At 37.1% G+C, this 17,604-nt stretch overlaps 1 protein-coding gene across 15 annotated transcripts in view; it reads right to left on the bottom strand.

The window, feature by feature from the left end:
* Positions 1-17,604, bottom strand: part of EIF4G3 (eukaryotic translation initiation factor 4 gamma 3) — a 242,454-nt gene that overhangs the window by 142,549 nt on the left and 82,301 nt on the right. For 10 of the 15 annotated variants that reach the window (XM_077775599.1, XM_077775601.1, XM_077775586.1 and 7 more), the window contains 4 exons: positions 16,994-17,107; positions 13,390-13,422; positions 1,217-1,396; positions 519-633 (listed from right to left, as the gene is read on the bottom strand). In XM_077775599.1, coding sequence (XP_077631725.1) covers positions 519-633; positions 1,217-1,396; positions 13,390-13,422; positions 16,994-17,107 — 442 coding nt within the window. The remainder of the gene's footprint in view (positions 1-518; positions 634-1,216; positions 1,397-13,389; positions 13,423-16,993; positions 17,108-17,604) is intronic. The other 5 variants (XM_077775588.1, XM_077775595.1, XM_077775597.1 and 2 more) reach the window with 3 other exon arrangements.

Genomic DNA, 17,604 nt, shown 5'->3' with positions numbered 1-17,604 from the left:
TAAAGTTAACAGCTGATTAACACATATTTTGTACATACAGTCTTAACAAAAAAGCTCAAAAAAAAAAAGCTATTAAGAAAATCATAGGGAAGAAAAATACACTTACAACACTATACTGTATTTACTGAAAAGAAAATCCATGTATAAATGAATCCATGCAGTCCAAATCTGTGTCGTTCAAGGGTCAACTGTATATTTATTCTATCAGCAAAAATCGAGTAACAATCCAGGTAATGATGATTTGGTTGCAGATATCAGAACCTTGAGACATGAGTTCTTTGCAACAGAATTACTAGCCCTTTCAGAAGATGTCATTAAGTAAATATATTTCTGAAATACTATTTCCTTGTAAGCCACTCTCTAAAAAGCTTTCAGGTCAGAACTGTTTGCAACATTTTATTTAAAAATTCTTTACACCACTAAACCTCAATGCCTAAACTGATTAGCAGAACAACAAAATGAAGTAAACACAAAAAAACTAGCAGAAATTGCTCAATATTTCATACATACTTACTTACCATAAGCATTGGGGAAGTCCCCAGGTCCTGGTCCAGGGTAAAAAGGCCCTGGCCCTGGTGGTTGAACTGGATATTGTTGTGGGGGCCCAACATAAGGAGGGCCACTATGACGGTACTAGAAAAGAGAAATTAAAGACATTTATAAATAACATGAAGGTAGCTTACTATAAAAAAATTTTCATATATGTGTGTGTATATATAAGAGAATTACTTAAATAAGGTGAAAACACTTGGTTAAATACATTTAAAAAAATGCTTGCTTGCCATCAAGATGCAGTGAGGATGAAGAAGTAAATGCATTAGGTAAAACCATACAACAAATCAGTACACAGACAGACATCAGCTCACTGTAAAATTATTTCAGGATGGTAGCTTTCAATGGAATTGAATGATATCGTAGGAACAGTGTAATTACTGAGTCTATTTTAGAGAAGCTGGATATGAGGAAGGGACGGGGGGGAAAGCCAGGAGATAAAAATAATTTCTCTAACATCTTAGAAAAACTTAAGAAAAGAAACATAGAAATATCTTGTTACAATACTATGGAAAATGACAAAATGGCTAGACTTATAACCAACAAGAAAGTTCACATATTACTAAAAACCATTGCTATCACCCCTCTACCCGCTTCTTCTGATGAGAATTTGAGTTAATCCCCACTCTAGCGCTGGACCACACAGACCGTGGAGATACTTTACCTGTGGGATACAGTACTGAGGACCCTGGGGCACTGGGTACGGCATGGGCAGATGGTTAACCATCATGATGTGCTGATTGGCCTGATACACTGCAGTGGGCGTCTGTGCACCAGGACGAATGGAAGGACTGCTGTTCGGGATGGTAGCTCTGGGAGGCTGTATCTGAGGCCTCTGAAAAAACTGAGGAGGGGAGAAAAAAATATTCATATATATTTTTTACAAAGAGAAACATGTAAATTTTACTATCTTGAGCTTTCTCCTTTTATCCACTAATAAAAAGGTTCTCAACTTGAATTGGAAATACGATATACATGAAAAGAGACAAACTGCCTATGGCTGGGATCACAAAACATATCCAACACTAGGCACACCAAGTCAAGTTTTGATCAGTGCTGTCACACGTGTGAAAACAGGGCGGTCTCACTTTTAAAATGAAATCTCAGCTAATTTAAACTAAAAATTCTATACCATAATTATTAATTTTTTAACTCTGTGATAAAACATAAGAAAAGCTTCTGTCTCTCTAAAACTTGTTCTACTATATACAAGTACTGATTATTTCATTAAGAGTAGGTGGCTCATAATCAACTTACTAAAAATTAAAAGCAGTCCCCTAAAAACTACCATTCAAGTAATTTATAAAATATTTGGAAGAACAAGAAATCAACCTGGATATAAATATTTTCATCTCCGTCAAGTTAAATTAAAACTACCTATAGGGTAGTCATGTGCTGATTGTCACATGATGGGAATGGCCTTCCTTCCTAAAAAGTGGCAACCCATATTAAACTGAACCCAGTTTTACTTTATTGAATAGTTTTTGCAATGAAAGTGGAAAATCTAGACAGACTTAAGAATGGTCTGGAAGGAACAGAACTCAAATTTATCAAATGGCCGCCAGTAGCTGTGGTTATTTATGGTTCTCACTGCAGGCTTAAAAGCCTTGAAAACAATATACCAATTGTAAATTCCCACCATGAATTCATGTGTATTCATCAGCAATCAACTGTAATTGTCTCATTGTAATAATAATAAGGGAATAGAGTAATAAAGAGGCCATGCAGAACCAGTAGTTGTTACCTGGATGGGTCTGAATCCTCCCTTCAATTATGAAGCAAGAAAGCAGCAGGAAACAGAAAGAAAGCCAATGGAAAAGCTTATAGATCAGTAGGAAGGGGTAGGACATAGCATGCAGCTCAACAAAAATACCTTGGTATTTAGTAATAACAGGAGAAGAAGGAAGATTAGAAAATCAGAATGACAATTCTCTACTTGAGAATTCAAGGACGCAGGAATTGAAGATTCAAATCACATTTAATTGAAAATAAATCCAGTGGCAAAAGTATTCTAATAGTAGCCACAAGTTATAACAGCTTGAGAGGATGTCTGCTTAGTAGCACAAGTACAGTTGGGACTACTGATTCCTACTGTTGGCTCTACAAACACACATTATGTAATTTGGCATTAGTTATTTAGCTTCTTAATGATCCACTTTCCATTTTTAATGGAGAACAGAGGTAATAATAAAGAGCCATTCATTATTTTAAATTTTACAGGGGCGACTGGGTGGCTCAGTTGGTTAAGTAAGCATCCTACTCTTATTGATTTTATGGTTGGTGAGACCGAGCCCCGCATTGGTCTATGTGCTGACAGCAAGGAGCCTACTTGGGATTCTCTCTCTTTCCCTCTCTCTCTGCCCCTTCCCTACTTGCTCACTCTCTCTCAAAATAAATAAGCTAATTAAAAAAAAAAGTTTACAAAAGTCCTAAGAAATAATTAGGCTCTTCAAAATTTATCAGACCCTTCAGGCCAGAAACCTGCTTTTCTCAACTAACACAGCATATAAGAGGCCACTTAAAGCTTTAAAATGGGGAAATCTGAAGCTATTCTTAAAATGTGGTCTAGCTCCAAAATCTCCTGAGTTGTCTCACAATTCCAGATAGGAGTATTTCTATTGGCCCAAATAAAGGCAAGGTGAGCTTTGACCTTTGGGCCCACTCAAGTCATATCCTATCTTACTCTTAAGCATCAGGCTACCCAAATGTGATAGAAGAAATAACTTTTCATCTTGTGCTCAACTGGAAGAATTAGAATCCAGCACCCAAGGCTCATCCCCATTTGGCCTTTATAACCCAGGACAAAGAAAGCCCTAAAGAGATTAAGTCACAGAAAAGCAACAGACAGTACAGCAGGAGAATGGAGTCAATGGGGGAGGCCACAGAGAGTAGCTGATGGAGATGAAAAGAAAGTACAAGAAGCAAACTAGTTGGTAATAGAGGAAACTGGGCTGGGCCACACCAATAGCAAGTCTTCTAGTTATCTCCACCGACACAGTTTTGGTAACAGACACAAGAATTTCTGTTGACTTCAACCAAGAGCCCTGAACTAGTAAACTTTCCACCAAAGACTTCACTTCACTTCTCTTAATTACACAGCAGGTAGAATCTATTACTCATCAATGTATGTGAGCTATAAACACATTTTAGAAGTGAACTTAAGCATTTTTATAACTTAGATAATCAGGGGCCACAGAACTATTATAGGTCTCAAGGAGAGAATAGTCATTCATTTACTCAACTGATTGAGCATTACTAGATATTATATGTAATAGAAATCTTACTCCTGTAAGATCCTTTTCCACCAACTCTAGAGGGCAGCCAAGACAAGGACAGTATCAAACAGAACAGGTAATTATCTACTCGTGGCTATATTATCATCAAATGTTGTCCAAGTCTTTACTGCCTGAAGAGACACAGTGCTATTAACTTGTGCAGAGCCAGAAAAGCAGATATGGTCAGTTTCCCCACAAATGCAACAGTTTACTGTATGTGAGTCCTTTCCTTGGCACTCTTTTCCAACTCCTCTGCTTGGGGTTTTAACCAGCCTATTTAGAATAACTGCAATTACAGTTTATTCAAGGAGAATTCTGAATAGCATGGAGACTATTTTCTTGAGTGGTTTTAAAAGAGAAACGAATAAGTGTTTCTGGTAATACTGCTAAGGTTACTGTACAGCTGAACTCAATAAAGCACAAAATTCATGGTTATGTAGACATGCAATTTTTTATAAACTAAGATTTCAGCTTTGAATCAACGTAGAAAAATATATTCATATGTGCACACTAAGTAAGAGTGAAAATTTAAATAGCGCTTACTACCTACCAGGAACCTCTAAACTTTTTGCATATTAATTAAATTATTCTCACAACAAACCTCTAAGGCAGGTACTATTAACACTCCCATTAGATATATGGGAAAATTGAGGGACAGGGAGATTAAGTTCCTTACTAAAGGTCTCCCATCTGTAATTTAAACACAGGGTTAGTTCTCTAACTTTAACTGTTACACACTTCCCTTCTCACGAAGTGGAACACCCCTCATATTTTCAAACAATTGTCAGTCTGAAGACACTTTTTCAAAAGCTGCAGCGATGTGTTGAGACCTTTATTCAAAAACACTAAGGGATGCATATCCCTCGACCAGAACTGATTCCTGGCAAGAAAAATGTTCCATCAGTTCCTTCACAAAATTCATGCTTATTATTCAAGAAACCAAATTTCTTCTACCTATAAGACTCTAATTCTCTGTCTCCCTTAAAGTAATTGATAACTGTTCATATGCTTGTAACATGCTTGGTACAACATTTAACAGGCCTATTTTTACTCAATCTCACTGCACTAAGATTTTTATAAGGACAGGCAATCTGGAGCTTTTCTTCCCCCCCTTAAGAAGTTCCTCTGACCCTCCTTCCCTCCTTGCTCCCCACTCCCACAGCACGGGTGCGCACACACACAAGATTCTAGCATCAAAAGAACTAGAAAAGGTGTAATGGCTGGAAAAGCAAAGATATAAAAAGAGATGAATATTCTCTTTTTTGCACTCTCTCCTAGCCATTCAACTGTAAATTTAGATTATGATTTAATAGTGGTACAGGAAATTAAAAATCTGTGGATGGGCATGGCAGTAAACCACAGATTATTAAAAAGAAGGTGTGAATGTGAATGGGCCTTCCCAAACTGCTTGCAATGCTTCAGAATCCCTTTTCCTCTCCAATAAGTGATGAAGAATAATTAAAAGAATCAAACTCACCTGCATGTAAGGACAGTACAGGCCATTTAATCTAACCACATACCTACAGTTTAAATCTCTTACATGAAATGGCCTTGGGGTTATGAAACTTGAGCAACCCAAGACACAGTTCCATTTCATTGTCAAACGGAGTTCTGACACTGCAGAGGTCTTCCCTTCTACTGGCTCCAAATTTCTCTCTCTGTATCATCTACCCTCGGGTCCAATAACTCTTCCTAAAATCACATCAAAGCCAATGCCTTCTACTGTGGAAGTGACAAATTTCTAAAGTTATCTGAAGACAGCCATCACTGCCAACCTACTTTGACACCAATGTCTATTTTTTCTCAAAGCCAATCACCACCCTCCACACTCTATCCCTCGAACCAAGATTTTGAATTCCCTCTTCAGGTTTCTCTCAATAGGTTTCCATCGCTCAAAGTCTGACTCAATACAGAACCAAACACAACGATCCAGGTGTTGTCTGCCCAGAAAGTACCTGGCCTCACTCAATAAATGTATCTGTTGCTAAATTAAAGAGCAACAGCTGTCTCTGATTCTGGCTGACTACACTTCCATTAATAACACCAAGAATAACAGGAGACCTTTTGTCAACCATATTTTACTACTGATTGGTACTGAGTTACATACAATCTTTTAAAAATCCTTAAGTCTTCTTTACATATAACCTAACAATAGGTCATGCTCTTCACTTTTGTATGTACACGTAAAGAGGTGTTCTTGTACGGGAACATACAAAGGAATCTTGTATGTTGTTCCTTTGAAAATTTTTCTGGCGAATTTAGGGGCGCCTAAGTGGCTCAGTAGGTTGAGCGTATGACTTCAGCTCAGGTCATGATCTCGCAGTTTGTGGGTTCGAGCCCCACGTCAGGCTCTGTGCTCCTGAGCCTGGTGCCTGCTTCGGATTCTTTGTCTCCCTCCCTCTCTGCTCCTACCTCACTTGTACTTTGTCTCTCTCTCTCTCCCCCCAAAATAAATAAACATTTAAAAAATGTTTTATTTAAAAAAGAATATTTATCTGGTGAATTTCAACCCAACATTTCAGACTGTAGAGATACTTTTAGATTCCAAATGGTCTATTCCAAATAGACCATGCAATGTCAAAACCACATAAGCATCGGCAAATTTGACAGGCATGTCATTAAACCAAATCACTGATGACAATGCTGAAAAAGACTAGGTAAAAGAAGGGAGGAATTATAATAAGTATCATCTCCAAACTGGATTTCAATCTGTGTTAAGCCTTTTATCTTTCATTGTCCACTAGTATGCCAGGAGAATGGCATACAAAAGCATTAGCCCTCATTTGAGCTCCAAAGGGCTAAGGAACATTTAACAGATTGGGGTAAATTTAGAGTACTCGTGATAGCAGACTTTCACTGAAACATTCTAGAAGCCAGAAGAAAAATGTTATCTCTTAGAAAATCCTTCTATAGATATGATAATTATACCATTACCAAAAGTTTCCTGGATACATTAGTAATATTTTTTGAAGATGCTGGTAATTATATCACTTCTCATGAACTCCCCCTTCTAAGATCATCAAAAGACAAGGTGATCTCTAAAAAACTATGTAATAATTATAAGTTCTCCTGGGGTGCCTGGAGGGCACAGTTGGTTAAGCATCCGACTCTTGGCTCAGGTCATGCTCTCATGGTCTGTGGGACTGAGCCCTACATCAGCTCTGTGCTGACAGAGGGAATTCTCTCTCTTGGGATTCTCTCTCTCCCTCTCCCTTCTGTGTACATGTTCTATGAATGAATGAACAAACGAACGAATGAATGAACAAAAAACATAAAGGGGAAAAAAAGCTCTCTGGGGGCACCTGGCTCAGTCAGTTAAGTGTCTGGCTCTTGGTTTTGGCTCAGGTCATGATCTCACAGTTCGTGAGTTTGAGCCCCACGTCGGGCTCTGACAGTGTGGAGCCTGCTTGGGATTCTCTCTCTTTCCCTCTCTGTCTCCTCCCCATTCTTTCTCTCAAAATAAATAAACTTAAAAAACAAAAAAAGAAAAAAACCTCACAGATTTCTATAATAAAAAGCTTTAAAAAGTTCTCTGAAAACTACCTATTCATCTTTAACTAGAAAAACCATATTCAATCACATTAGTTCCCACATGGGAAAAAAAACTACTGCATACTTTATTTGCAAAGCAATAAAAATTATATCAAAAATACGCCTCTGAAACACCTAGCTTTCTGCAAGTTATTGCTCAGCCTACTGGAAGAACAGTAAGATTTGCAATTATGAATTATTTAGGTTAATATCTTCAAAAATTCTAAAATACTCCAGAGAAAAGTAACAGTGCTATTATCTTCTGACAAGTTACAAAGGGACAAGCAGTAAAGAGTCCACATAATGGGATAACACTCAACCAGAGATTCTACTGACTCAGATGTATAACGAAGGCTATTACATTCTAAATTCTTTGTGTATTTTCCCTGCATGTGGCCAATATTACATACTTTAACATTTCATTAAGAATTAAAAGATGTAAACCCTAGAGCTGAGGTTTCCAATACAATAGCCACTAGCCATATCTGAGAACTTAAATTAGTATTAAATTAAAAATTCAGTTCTTCAGCTGCATTACACAGTATAAGTGCTCAATAGCCACATGTGGCTAGTAGCTACTATAGTGAATGGCACAGACACAGAACATTTTCACTATCACAGAAAGTTCTATTAGACAGTTCTGCTCCAGAGGATTATGTCAAAGGGCAGGGGGGTAAAAAACCCTAAGGCTTCTGTCAGGAACAGAAGGTGTTCTGTCTGACCAAAAAGTAGAGTCTGGGAAAGGAACATCCTTGTAGAATACTTCACTCATAGGTAAAAATAGGTGGATAAAAAGGAGATGAAAGGCAGGCTGTCTCATTGCTAAAGGAAATTGATATTTACCAAGGATCTATTCTATGTGAGGAACTCTGACGGGCAAGTACTGGAATCCTCTCCTCACAACACCCTTAGGAAAAAGGTGCTACTGTTGTTAACACTTCAATATGTTATCATTTATGAGCATATTCTATCATTTCTCAGATAAGAAATCAGATGCTCAAAGCCAGTTTGTAGTAAAGCTAAGATTCCCTGTTATGGCAATTCCTAACCTATATTTTCTTTACTATCTCTGCTGTAACCCTACAATGCTTTCATCAGTAAGGCACCAGATAAAATTGCCCATGACTGCATTATAGTAAGCTCTGAAAACCCTAAGCATTCGTCTTAAGACTGCATAAATGCTTGATCTGATTTCTAAGTAATACCCATTAAACTCTGATGTGCCAGGTCTGGCCCCAGAGGTAAGCCCTAAGCCTTCATTTATTTTACTTTCCAAATCTAAGAAACTGCCTAGAGCAATACAACTATTTTTCTACCAGAAACGAAGACTTCAAATATAATAGCACAACTATGAGTATAAAAACCTTTAAGGGTCATAATGGAAAAAAACACAACAACAACAACAACAACAGCCAGCTGGTTTCTTTTACTCTTTTAGCAAAAAGAACAAAAGTACATAGGAAAACACGCACAGTTTCAATGCTGGCCACCAGGTAACATACTTCCCTGATGCCCAATACTATTATGTTTTATGAAGGTTTTATTTGTTTGTATTAAATCCAATTGCTCTGAATATAGCATATTCTCCAACACATGTGAACACTATGTGAACTAAAATCATGTACTGACACACTGCAGAATACTTTTTGTTCTATGAAAAGTCTTAAATACCAATTCCCTGGTCTCTCTCGAAATATAAAGACTACTCAGCCTTAATATAAAACCAACAGTCAGTCTCTGTTGTGAAACCCAAAAGTAAAATAAGGACAGGAAGACAAGTAACTTTAAACTACAACTACACAAATTTCAGCTACCAAACATGAAAATAACACAAGTCAAAATCTACATTATACCAAGTGACTTGTTTTACTTATGAGTGTACGTTCTGTTCTGTTCTTTCAGTTTCTAATTACCTTGGGATTTTCAAACACCAGAGTAAAAATAGTTGACATATTTCTCAAGCCAAGGGTGTTCGCATATAAAATTACTTAGTACTTCTTTTACCCTTGAAGAAAACTGTTATTCTAATCTAATGCTCTCTTCAGATTGCAAAATGCCAAAAAGAATAGAACATTCTAATTAACCTGAAGAATCTCTGCAAAAGCCAAAAATGAACGGAAGAAGACATGGCAGATGTAATTCTACCTAGAGCATGTAATCCCTGACTTGAGGGACAGAATAGGAACACTGGATGGCCACACAGAAAGATATTCTAAATAAAAGTAGTCCCAAGAAATATATTCTATAACAATTTCATGGTCCTATTAAGTTAAAAATATTTGCTATCCAAAATCTTATGTATTTTATTTCAATTCAGGTAACTTCACTTTACAAAGAAGAAAAATATATATATATAGATTCTAGATTACTAAACTGGACAATCATGTTTTCTTTTCACAAGCAATTACCTCCAATTAGCTTACCGAAATAACAATACTTATTTTCTTCATAATGTTCAAAGAAACAATTGTTACTAAGCACTCACAAAAAGTTATGTATTTACTGTTGGACTTTAGAAACAGCAATCATATAAAACATCATCCAGCATCAAATTATTTTGTGGGGAAAGAAAAGGTCAAAGAATGAAAGGATATGTGATCAGAAAGGGAGCCACTGATGAACAAGGTGATAAAGGATAAATGAGAAATTTATTCACTAATTCTGACTCTCAATTTAATTCTTTCTGACCAAAGGAAACTGCCATAACTGAAAAAACCATTTGTGTCTCCAATTCACAACAAACCAAAAATAATCTAGGACATAGATGTTTTCCCTTTAAAAACATATTCTCTGTAAACCACTCAATGTTTTCACGGCACTGCTTCCTCTATCCAAGTCTCTATGTGCTGTTTTGTCTTACAAGCATCTCCTCTATGAACCTCTACTTGACTTTAGATCTGAAGAGATCATTTTCAATACAGACTTCAGCCAGTGACTGTCAAATGAGAAACAGTATCACCTCCACGTTTATGTGAAAACATATGAAGGTAGTGTTGTTTTGTTTTGTTTTTTAATTGTCACTGGGGGAATTCTACTGGCATTCAGAGCTCTAAGGTTGCCAAATGAACTGCAATTACAGGGAAGTTTTTCATAACTGGAGATCCCACTCAAAATGCCAATACCTATTCCATAGTGAAACAGACCAAACCAGCCGGTACATCTATGGACACAGAAGAGCAAACTCTTCCTAATGTGCTCTATGCCATTAATACTGGCACAGCAGCTCCGGCTCAGCAGCTGTCACTTCAACACCACGCCCCTCCCCCTCCAGTTCTCCAAGGTCACTCATTCCTGCTACTGCCTCAACCAAAGTTACATTATTTCCTTATTTAATTCTCTGAGGTGTAATGAAAAAAATTCTAGCTGGTATTTAGAAAGAGGAATGCCAGGGGCACCTGGGTGGCTCAGTCGGTTGAGTGTCCGGCTTCGGCTCAGGTCATGATCTCGCAGTTTGTGGGTTCGAGCCCCCGCGTCAAGCTCTGTGCTGACAGCTAGCTCAGAGCCTGGAGCCTGCTTCACATTCTGTGTCTCCCTCTCTCTCTGATCCTCCCCTGCTCACGCTCTGTCTCTCTCTGTCTCAAAAAAAGTATAAAAAAAAGGGGGGGAGGGAATGCCAGAGCAAAAAGCACCCAGATACCCAAAGTTTTTGTATCCAAAAGCAATGCTCTGTATTTATGCTGCATCTCAAGAATCTATCTTTAAGAACTAGTGTCAGAAAGTCATTATTTTCCTTGTTGATGAATAATAAGAATATAGACATACGTGGTTCAATTTTGCTTAATGGTTAAAACATGCCATAATTTTACAAGTATCATCCTATAGCTAAATAAAGGACCAATCTGCCAATACTTTTTTGAGTGAGTCCTATTACAAATGAAAAATGATTATACAACTGAAACCAACCTCTTATCACAAGATTCCTTAAAGTTTTCCTTGATTTTTGAAATAGAAGAAAGACAAAGCGTATCATAAGACTTGAGCTCAGAAGAAAGTTCAAAAGACAAATTTTCCTTAAAAAAGACCTATTGTTTAAAAAAGCCTTATTTATAAAGGTCCTTATTTTAGAACCATCATTATTGAATAGAAATATTTAGCCTTATGGGGCGCCTGGGTGGCTTAGTCAGTTGAGCGTCCGACTTTCGTTTAGGTCATGATCTCGTGGTTAGTGGGTTCGAGCCCCACGTCGGGCTCTGTGCTGACTGCCACCTCAGAGCCTGGAGCCTGTTTCAGAGTCTGTGACTCCCTCTCTCTCTGACCCTCTCCTGCTCCTCTCTCCGACCCTCTCCTGCTCACGCTGTCTCTCTCTCTCTCTCTCCTAGAAATAAATAAAAATATTAAAAAAAAAAAGAAAGAAAGAAAGATTTAGCCTTATACGAAGGAGCTCAAAAATGTTTTTACTTAATCAACAGTTTCTTTTTACTCTACTTCTTGAACAGAGCTCTCCTGGGTATTTCTGTTAGAAGTATCTCTCTGGCTTGATCCCTGACTAAAATTCAAGCCTGGCCTCTATGGTCCTTGACTAAAAATTTTTTAAAATTTATCATCAATCTTTTTACCTAAGAGATTATCTTTTTTTAAATTACTAGTAATCTTACCCCATATATTCTTGGTATGTGCTAAACACTGCTAATCAGTTTACTTGTATTATTTTATTTATTCTTCATAATGGTCCTAAGATGGGTATTAATACTGTGCCCCTTTTACAAATGAGAAAACTGAGGCTGAGAACAGTGAATAACCTACCCCAAACCACTCAGTTAATAAAGAAGAGTCAAACCTAGGTCTAGGTGACACCAAATTCCAAGCTCTTCAAGTACTTTAACAATACTGTCTGTTGATACAAAGAACTAGCCGAGTTTTATTTCTTCATCTAATCCAAAGAACTGCCATCCACTTCATACAACCACCTCTGAGTTCACCTGCAAAGTGTCTTTAGCATCTCAGAATTTGCTTGGCTTTTATATCCTCTAACTTGGAAAGACTCTTGTTTTGAGAAATACAGCCTTGCATTTAGTCACTGGTAGACAATGAAATCCTTCAATTAAAATGCCCACTTACTCAGTAGTAAGAATTTTTAACTATGATAACACAGGTAGACACTGGTAACATTTCTCCTGTTTTACCAAACCATACTATATTGCATTAAGCTTACTTTGTGACTGCTTACTTGTGTCACATGCCTTAGGAATCTTATCTCTAATGTAGAGGGTATTTATCCCCATTTTACATAAGAGGGAACTGAGGCTCAGAAAAAGATGTTTAATCCAGCTGGTTATGTGATAATATGGTGGTAACCAGAACCCAGATCTGTACAATTCTAAAGCCTAGGCCCTTTCTATTAGCAGAAGAAAATGTTTCAGAACACTCTGTAAAAAACTATTTGAAAATAGAGGGGAAAACCCTGCCAAAGTCTTTTTCTCCGAAACCACCTCCTCTAGTATATTCCTGCTAAATAAATTAGTGTCAGCATATACATTTTTGTATTTTAATTTACACAATCACTTCATTTAAGAGAACCAACAGGCTAAAATTAATTCTCTGCAGCAAATGAATATATATTATTGTTAATTGGATATTAGATTTCAGTTAGCAACTGAGGGTAAGTGGTTTTAGAAATACTAATGTTATTTTATACACATCAATACAAGTTACATCAGAATGTTAACAGAAAACCCTTAGAATGTTGCCTGTTCCACTCAGTTAAATGTAAACAGTACAGATACCCACAGAATCTGGAAGGGCTTAATTTATTGAAAAAATTTCAGGGTTCTCTAAACTCAGAGCAATTATTTTGGGGGAAAAGCTCTATTATTATTATTTTTATATTGTGCCATAAGCAGAAGGGAAAGGGTCTGTTAAGCACCAAGTGCTGTGAGGTTAGTGGAGAATGAGAAGAAGGGGACCCCGTGAGGCTGCAGCTCCTGGAGAGAGGAGCGGAGCGGCCTGGGAACGGCAGCATTCTCAGAGTCAGCAGCTACTGGTGCCTCCGCCTATTATTATGGGTGAGAGTGAAGGGGCAAGGGTACAGTACCTGATGATGGGCAGGTCGAGGCCCCGCTGCAAACTGAGAAAAGGAGGGAAAACAAACACAAAAGGAAAGGCACAAAGAGTCAGAAACACCACAACAAAAACCAAAATGTCACACAGTATGCCAAAAGAAAAAAACCCACAAGAAGAAAGGAAAAAAAAAAAAGAACATAAACGGTCAAAGCTTTGCTGCAGGACAGTGACAGACAGGTACTAGGATTCAACAAGTTAACACCACTACCAGGTATAGTTTGCCATTTATCAGCTGGGAGATAAACAGCTAAGCTGTTAGGCACGTAAGGGTATCTTTCTGATAGAAATATTGAAAGAAAGAAAGAAAAAAAAGAAAAGAAAAGAGAAGAAAAGAAAAGAAAAGAAAAGAAACCCTAAAATAAAGCAAAAGAAAGTCTGAAATACTAAGTGGTTATATAAAGACAAACATGAAAAAGTCAAGTATGCTTATGCAATTGATATAGCTGGAGGAAATGAGAAAAGGTTTTATATTACAAGAAATAGCCAGGAGGCAATTAAAATGTCCAATAGGAAATAAAGAATGTTAAAGGACTGATTTCAAATTTATTTAAGTTTAATGGAGTATCTCATACATGAAATGGAAATTTCAGTATCTTCCTTTATTTCTTAAAGAATAACATTTCATTTATATATTTATAAATATATAAGCATATTTATAATATATAAAAATATTTAAATATATAAATATATAAACATATATATTTAAATACAATTAACTAGTAAAGTTTAATATCAAGCATACCAAAGCAAACAGCTGGTAAAGAACATCACTCTCCAACATGATTAATCAAAGTGGTACTATTATCAGCTCAAGAAGAAAAAAGAGTGAAAGAAGTCAAATCTCTCAATCACTGTTTATACACAGCAGCACAACACTGTACAAATGCATCTACTGCTATCTGACATTGGGAATAAAAACAAAATCAGAAAATAATGCCTGAGTTAAAGAGAGTGCTTGAAAGCAGGTAATACATATTCCAACTCTTAATTTCCCTAACTTAGAATCAAAGAAAAAGGTCTTCCACCCATAAAATTTTAAATACTAAACCTCTAAGATCAAATAATTCTTCATCAGAGCATTAACTTGCCTTCCAGTGTGATTTTACTAACAGGGACAGAAAAAACTTCTCGGGACATAGTGTCTGAACTGGCTACTAACACATTAACTATCGAAATATTAACCACCCTCTTTAGTAGTGAAAAGAAAATATTTACAAAGTGGTTCTGAAAGCAAACCACACAGGGCTTTAATTTAATACACTTAAGGAACTAAAACATACGTCTTTCATTATTTTATTTCCTAGACTAGAGCCGTCCTTTGTCAATTCATCACTACAGGTGAATCAGATTGAAGATTAACTAGGAAACAATCCCTCAGACTTGGAATTTAAGTTACATGCAAAAGATCTGGAATTATTTCCTCAACTGCCATTATTTCATTTAAACAATTTTCAACGAACTACAGTGGAGTACATGCCACAGCGTAGGAGATGGATGAAGACTGCTCTACCAAGAATTCACCCTAGAAGCTAAAACATCATCTGTCTTTCAAGTAATGAAATGTGTTTTAAACACGTTGTGAAGTTATTCGGCATAACTTAATGAGTTCTTGACAAACTACATGATTAGACTGTGTTAGGTCAGCCATTATATTTGTGAACTATTGTAAAATAGTTTCTCCAAATGATGACAAAGGCAGCTATACTTCTTGCAGAACATTTTCTCTTCACAGAAACTGAGGTCTTATATTTTCAGTTTTCCAATTATGAGAAGAAAACAGATCATACCTCTACTATGGACATCAAGTTTCAAGAATAGGCAATACCGCCCATGTGGTATGAAAGTAGGGGGTGGAAGTGAGGTGTTTCTTCATGACACTTTCGAAGAAAAATGGGAGAGAAGGGCCATGTTAAAAAATTAACCTGAGTACAGCAGTACCTGTCTTATCACTGTTCCACAGAAAGGTCCCATTTCTAAGGCTCTAAAATAAAAGTTGCAACTTCATGTATTTGGAAGGTTCCAGTCAAAAGAGAACTTTCTATGAACAAGAGGAGTACCTTATAAAATTACACATGTATTTCAAAAAAACAAAAAACAAAATAAAACAAGAACAACAACAACAAAAACAACCAACACAAGTTAGTGGGAAAGTACCCTAGTCTATTTTGCACTAGTCACCATTGGCTATTGAGTTTTTCATTTGGAATGACAATAGTCTTAGTCCTGTGGGTAACTAACTGTAAGCAACAGAACAAACTGTAGTCGCTGCTGGCTCATATTAAAAATAGAAATATTCATTTCATTTTTCTTTTTTAAAGAGGGGTCTTTAAGATGGTGAGGACTGTANCACCCACCCACCCACTCACTCACTCAACTCACTCTTCTGTGTACAGTTGGCAACAGGGCATGGCCAACATAATACTGATGTATCTTTGGCACTTAGCGCTACAAAACAGAAAAATAACCAGTGGATACAGGTTACTGAAAAAACCAAACTGTTACCCCTCTTCCAATTAGGCATTTAATAGCTTCATTATTTTAGAGGCTATTTAAAAATAAACTCTTGTTTAAAGAGTTCCAGTACAACCAGAAAATGGAACAGATAGGGAGCTAATCAGTACTTTTTTGCTTTTAAACAAGATTTACAACAATATGAATTTAACTAAGATACCATGCATTGAATAGAAATACGGACAAAAAGATAACCTCAAAGAGGGCAGGGGGCCACTTGAAGCCACTTGGATTGCAAAGGCAGCTGTCCAGGGAAGAACAGAATAGCCTAAACTGTGCAATTGCCAATGGCCCATTAATGCAGAAATAGAATGGAGTAAGCTTTAGCTGCTCTACAAAGCATTGGAAGGGTCCCTTCCTTAGTGCAACAGCTTACCTCTCCTCACCAGTTGGGATAGCTGTGGGATGGATGAGACTAGACTATGGCAACTTGGGATGTAAAAAGAAGATGCAATCCTGCCAAATTTCATATCCCAACTTCCCCTCCCAGCACCAACACAAATGAAATAAAGAAAACTGGACCCAAAACAACAAGCAAGAGTAGTCTTGGGTTTGCTAGTCTTGCACTTGTTTTGGGATATGTAATGGAATGTTATGTGTGTGGTTTTTAGTAATGGGGGTGGTAATGGTCACTAGCAGAGCAGATGGCAAAAATTGCATAGAGGATAGTATCTGAAGAGTTTATGACCACAGAAAAATGGCTGACAACTACAGACAATTTCCTCTTTGATATTCAATTATAAAATGGAAAGAGGGAAAAAGAAGCCTTGAAATTTATCTTTTAAAATCAAATTTATCTGAAAGGGATATCCCTCTTTGAGTTTAAAATAAAGAAAACTCTAAACCCCAAATTACTCCTGTCTAATTCCCAATCAAGAAGACCCACCCAATTTGTTATTCTTTTCCCCACTATGCCTGGCAGAAACTGCCATGCTAGGTTAGACTTTCAGAGAAGAAGCAATTAAAGCATTTCTGTTCATCAGCCAATAAATGGATGTGGTCAAAAATAATGAGTGCCAGAGGCACCACTGCCTGCAAGAAGTACAGTTTGTTATATTGCTTACAATGCAGTATTTTATCCAGCCTCTTCCAGCCAAGGACCTGTAAACGGGAGTCTGTTCCAAAACCTTCCTCCTCTTCCAGTTGTCTGTGCAATGTATTGGCACTGTTCTGCTGGGCTGTCAAAAAAACTGGTTTAGAGATGCAGCTCTTCAGTCAGGTTTTGCGCCAGTTCTAACCATGTAAATTTCTTTTCTTTCAATAATTATAAATGGGGGTGGAGGTGAATAGGGCCACAGAATTCTTTGCAATAAGAGCTTACCATCATGTCCCGTGTTTAATGACTAGAAGCAGGGCCTATCTAAATTAATCTGGTGAGATATCAGGCCCACTCCAAGTAGTAAAGTATGCACATCCCCAAACCACTCTCAGAACACAACTTGCATCAGACATCTTGTTGATCATTTCAGCAAAAAAAAGAGACAAGCAAACAGGCAACTAGGACCAAAGTCCCACCTCTTTAGAATGGTTCTTATACCCTCTGGGGAGAACCAGGATCTAAGAACAGGTATTGGAGAAGAGGGCAACAGGGAAAAGGAAGACAGAAAGAGGGTAAGAAAGAGATTACATTTTGGTGCAGTCTATGATCTCTAGTTCATTGAACAATCTTTCAAAC

Source organism: Crocuta crocuta, unplaced genomic scaffold, assembly GCF_008692635.1.
Source record: "Crocuta crocuta isolate KB4526 unplaced genomic scaffold, BGI_CrCroc_1.0 scaffold127, whole genome shotgun sequence".
NCBI classification, from domain to species: domain Eukaryota; kingdom Metazoa; phylum Chordata; class Mammalia; order Carnivora; family Hyaenidae; genus Crocuta; species Crocuta crocuta.
The sequence above is the reverse complement of the archived record's forward strand: the minus strand, read 5'-3'. Positions and strand labels throughout refer to the sequence as shown.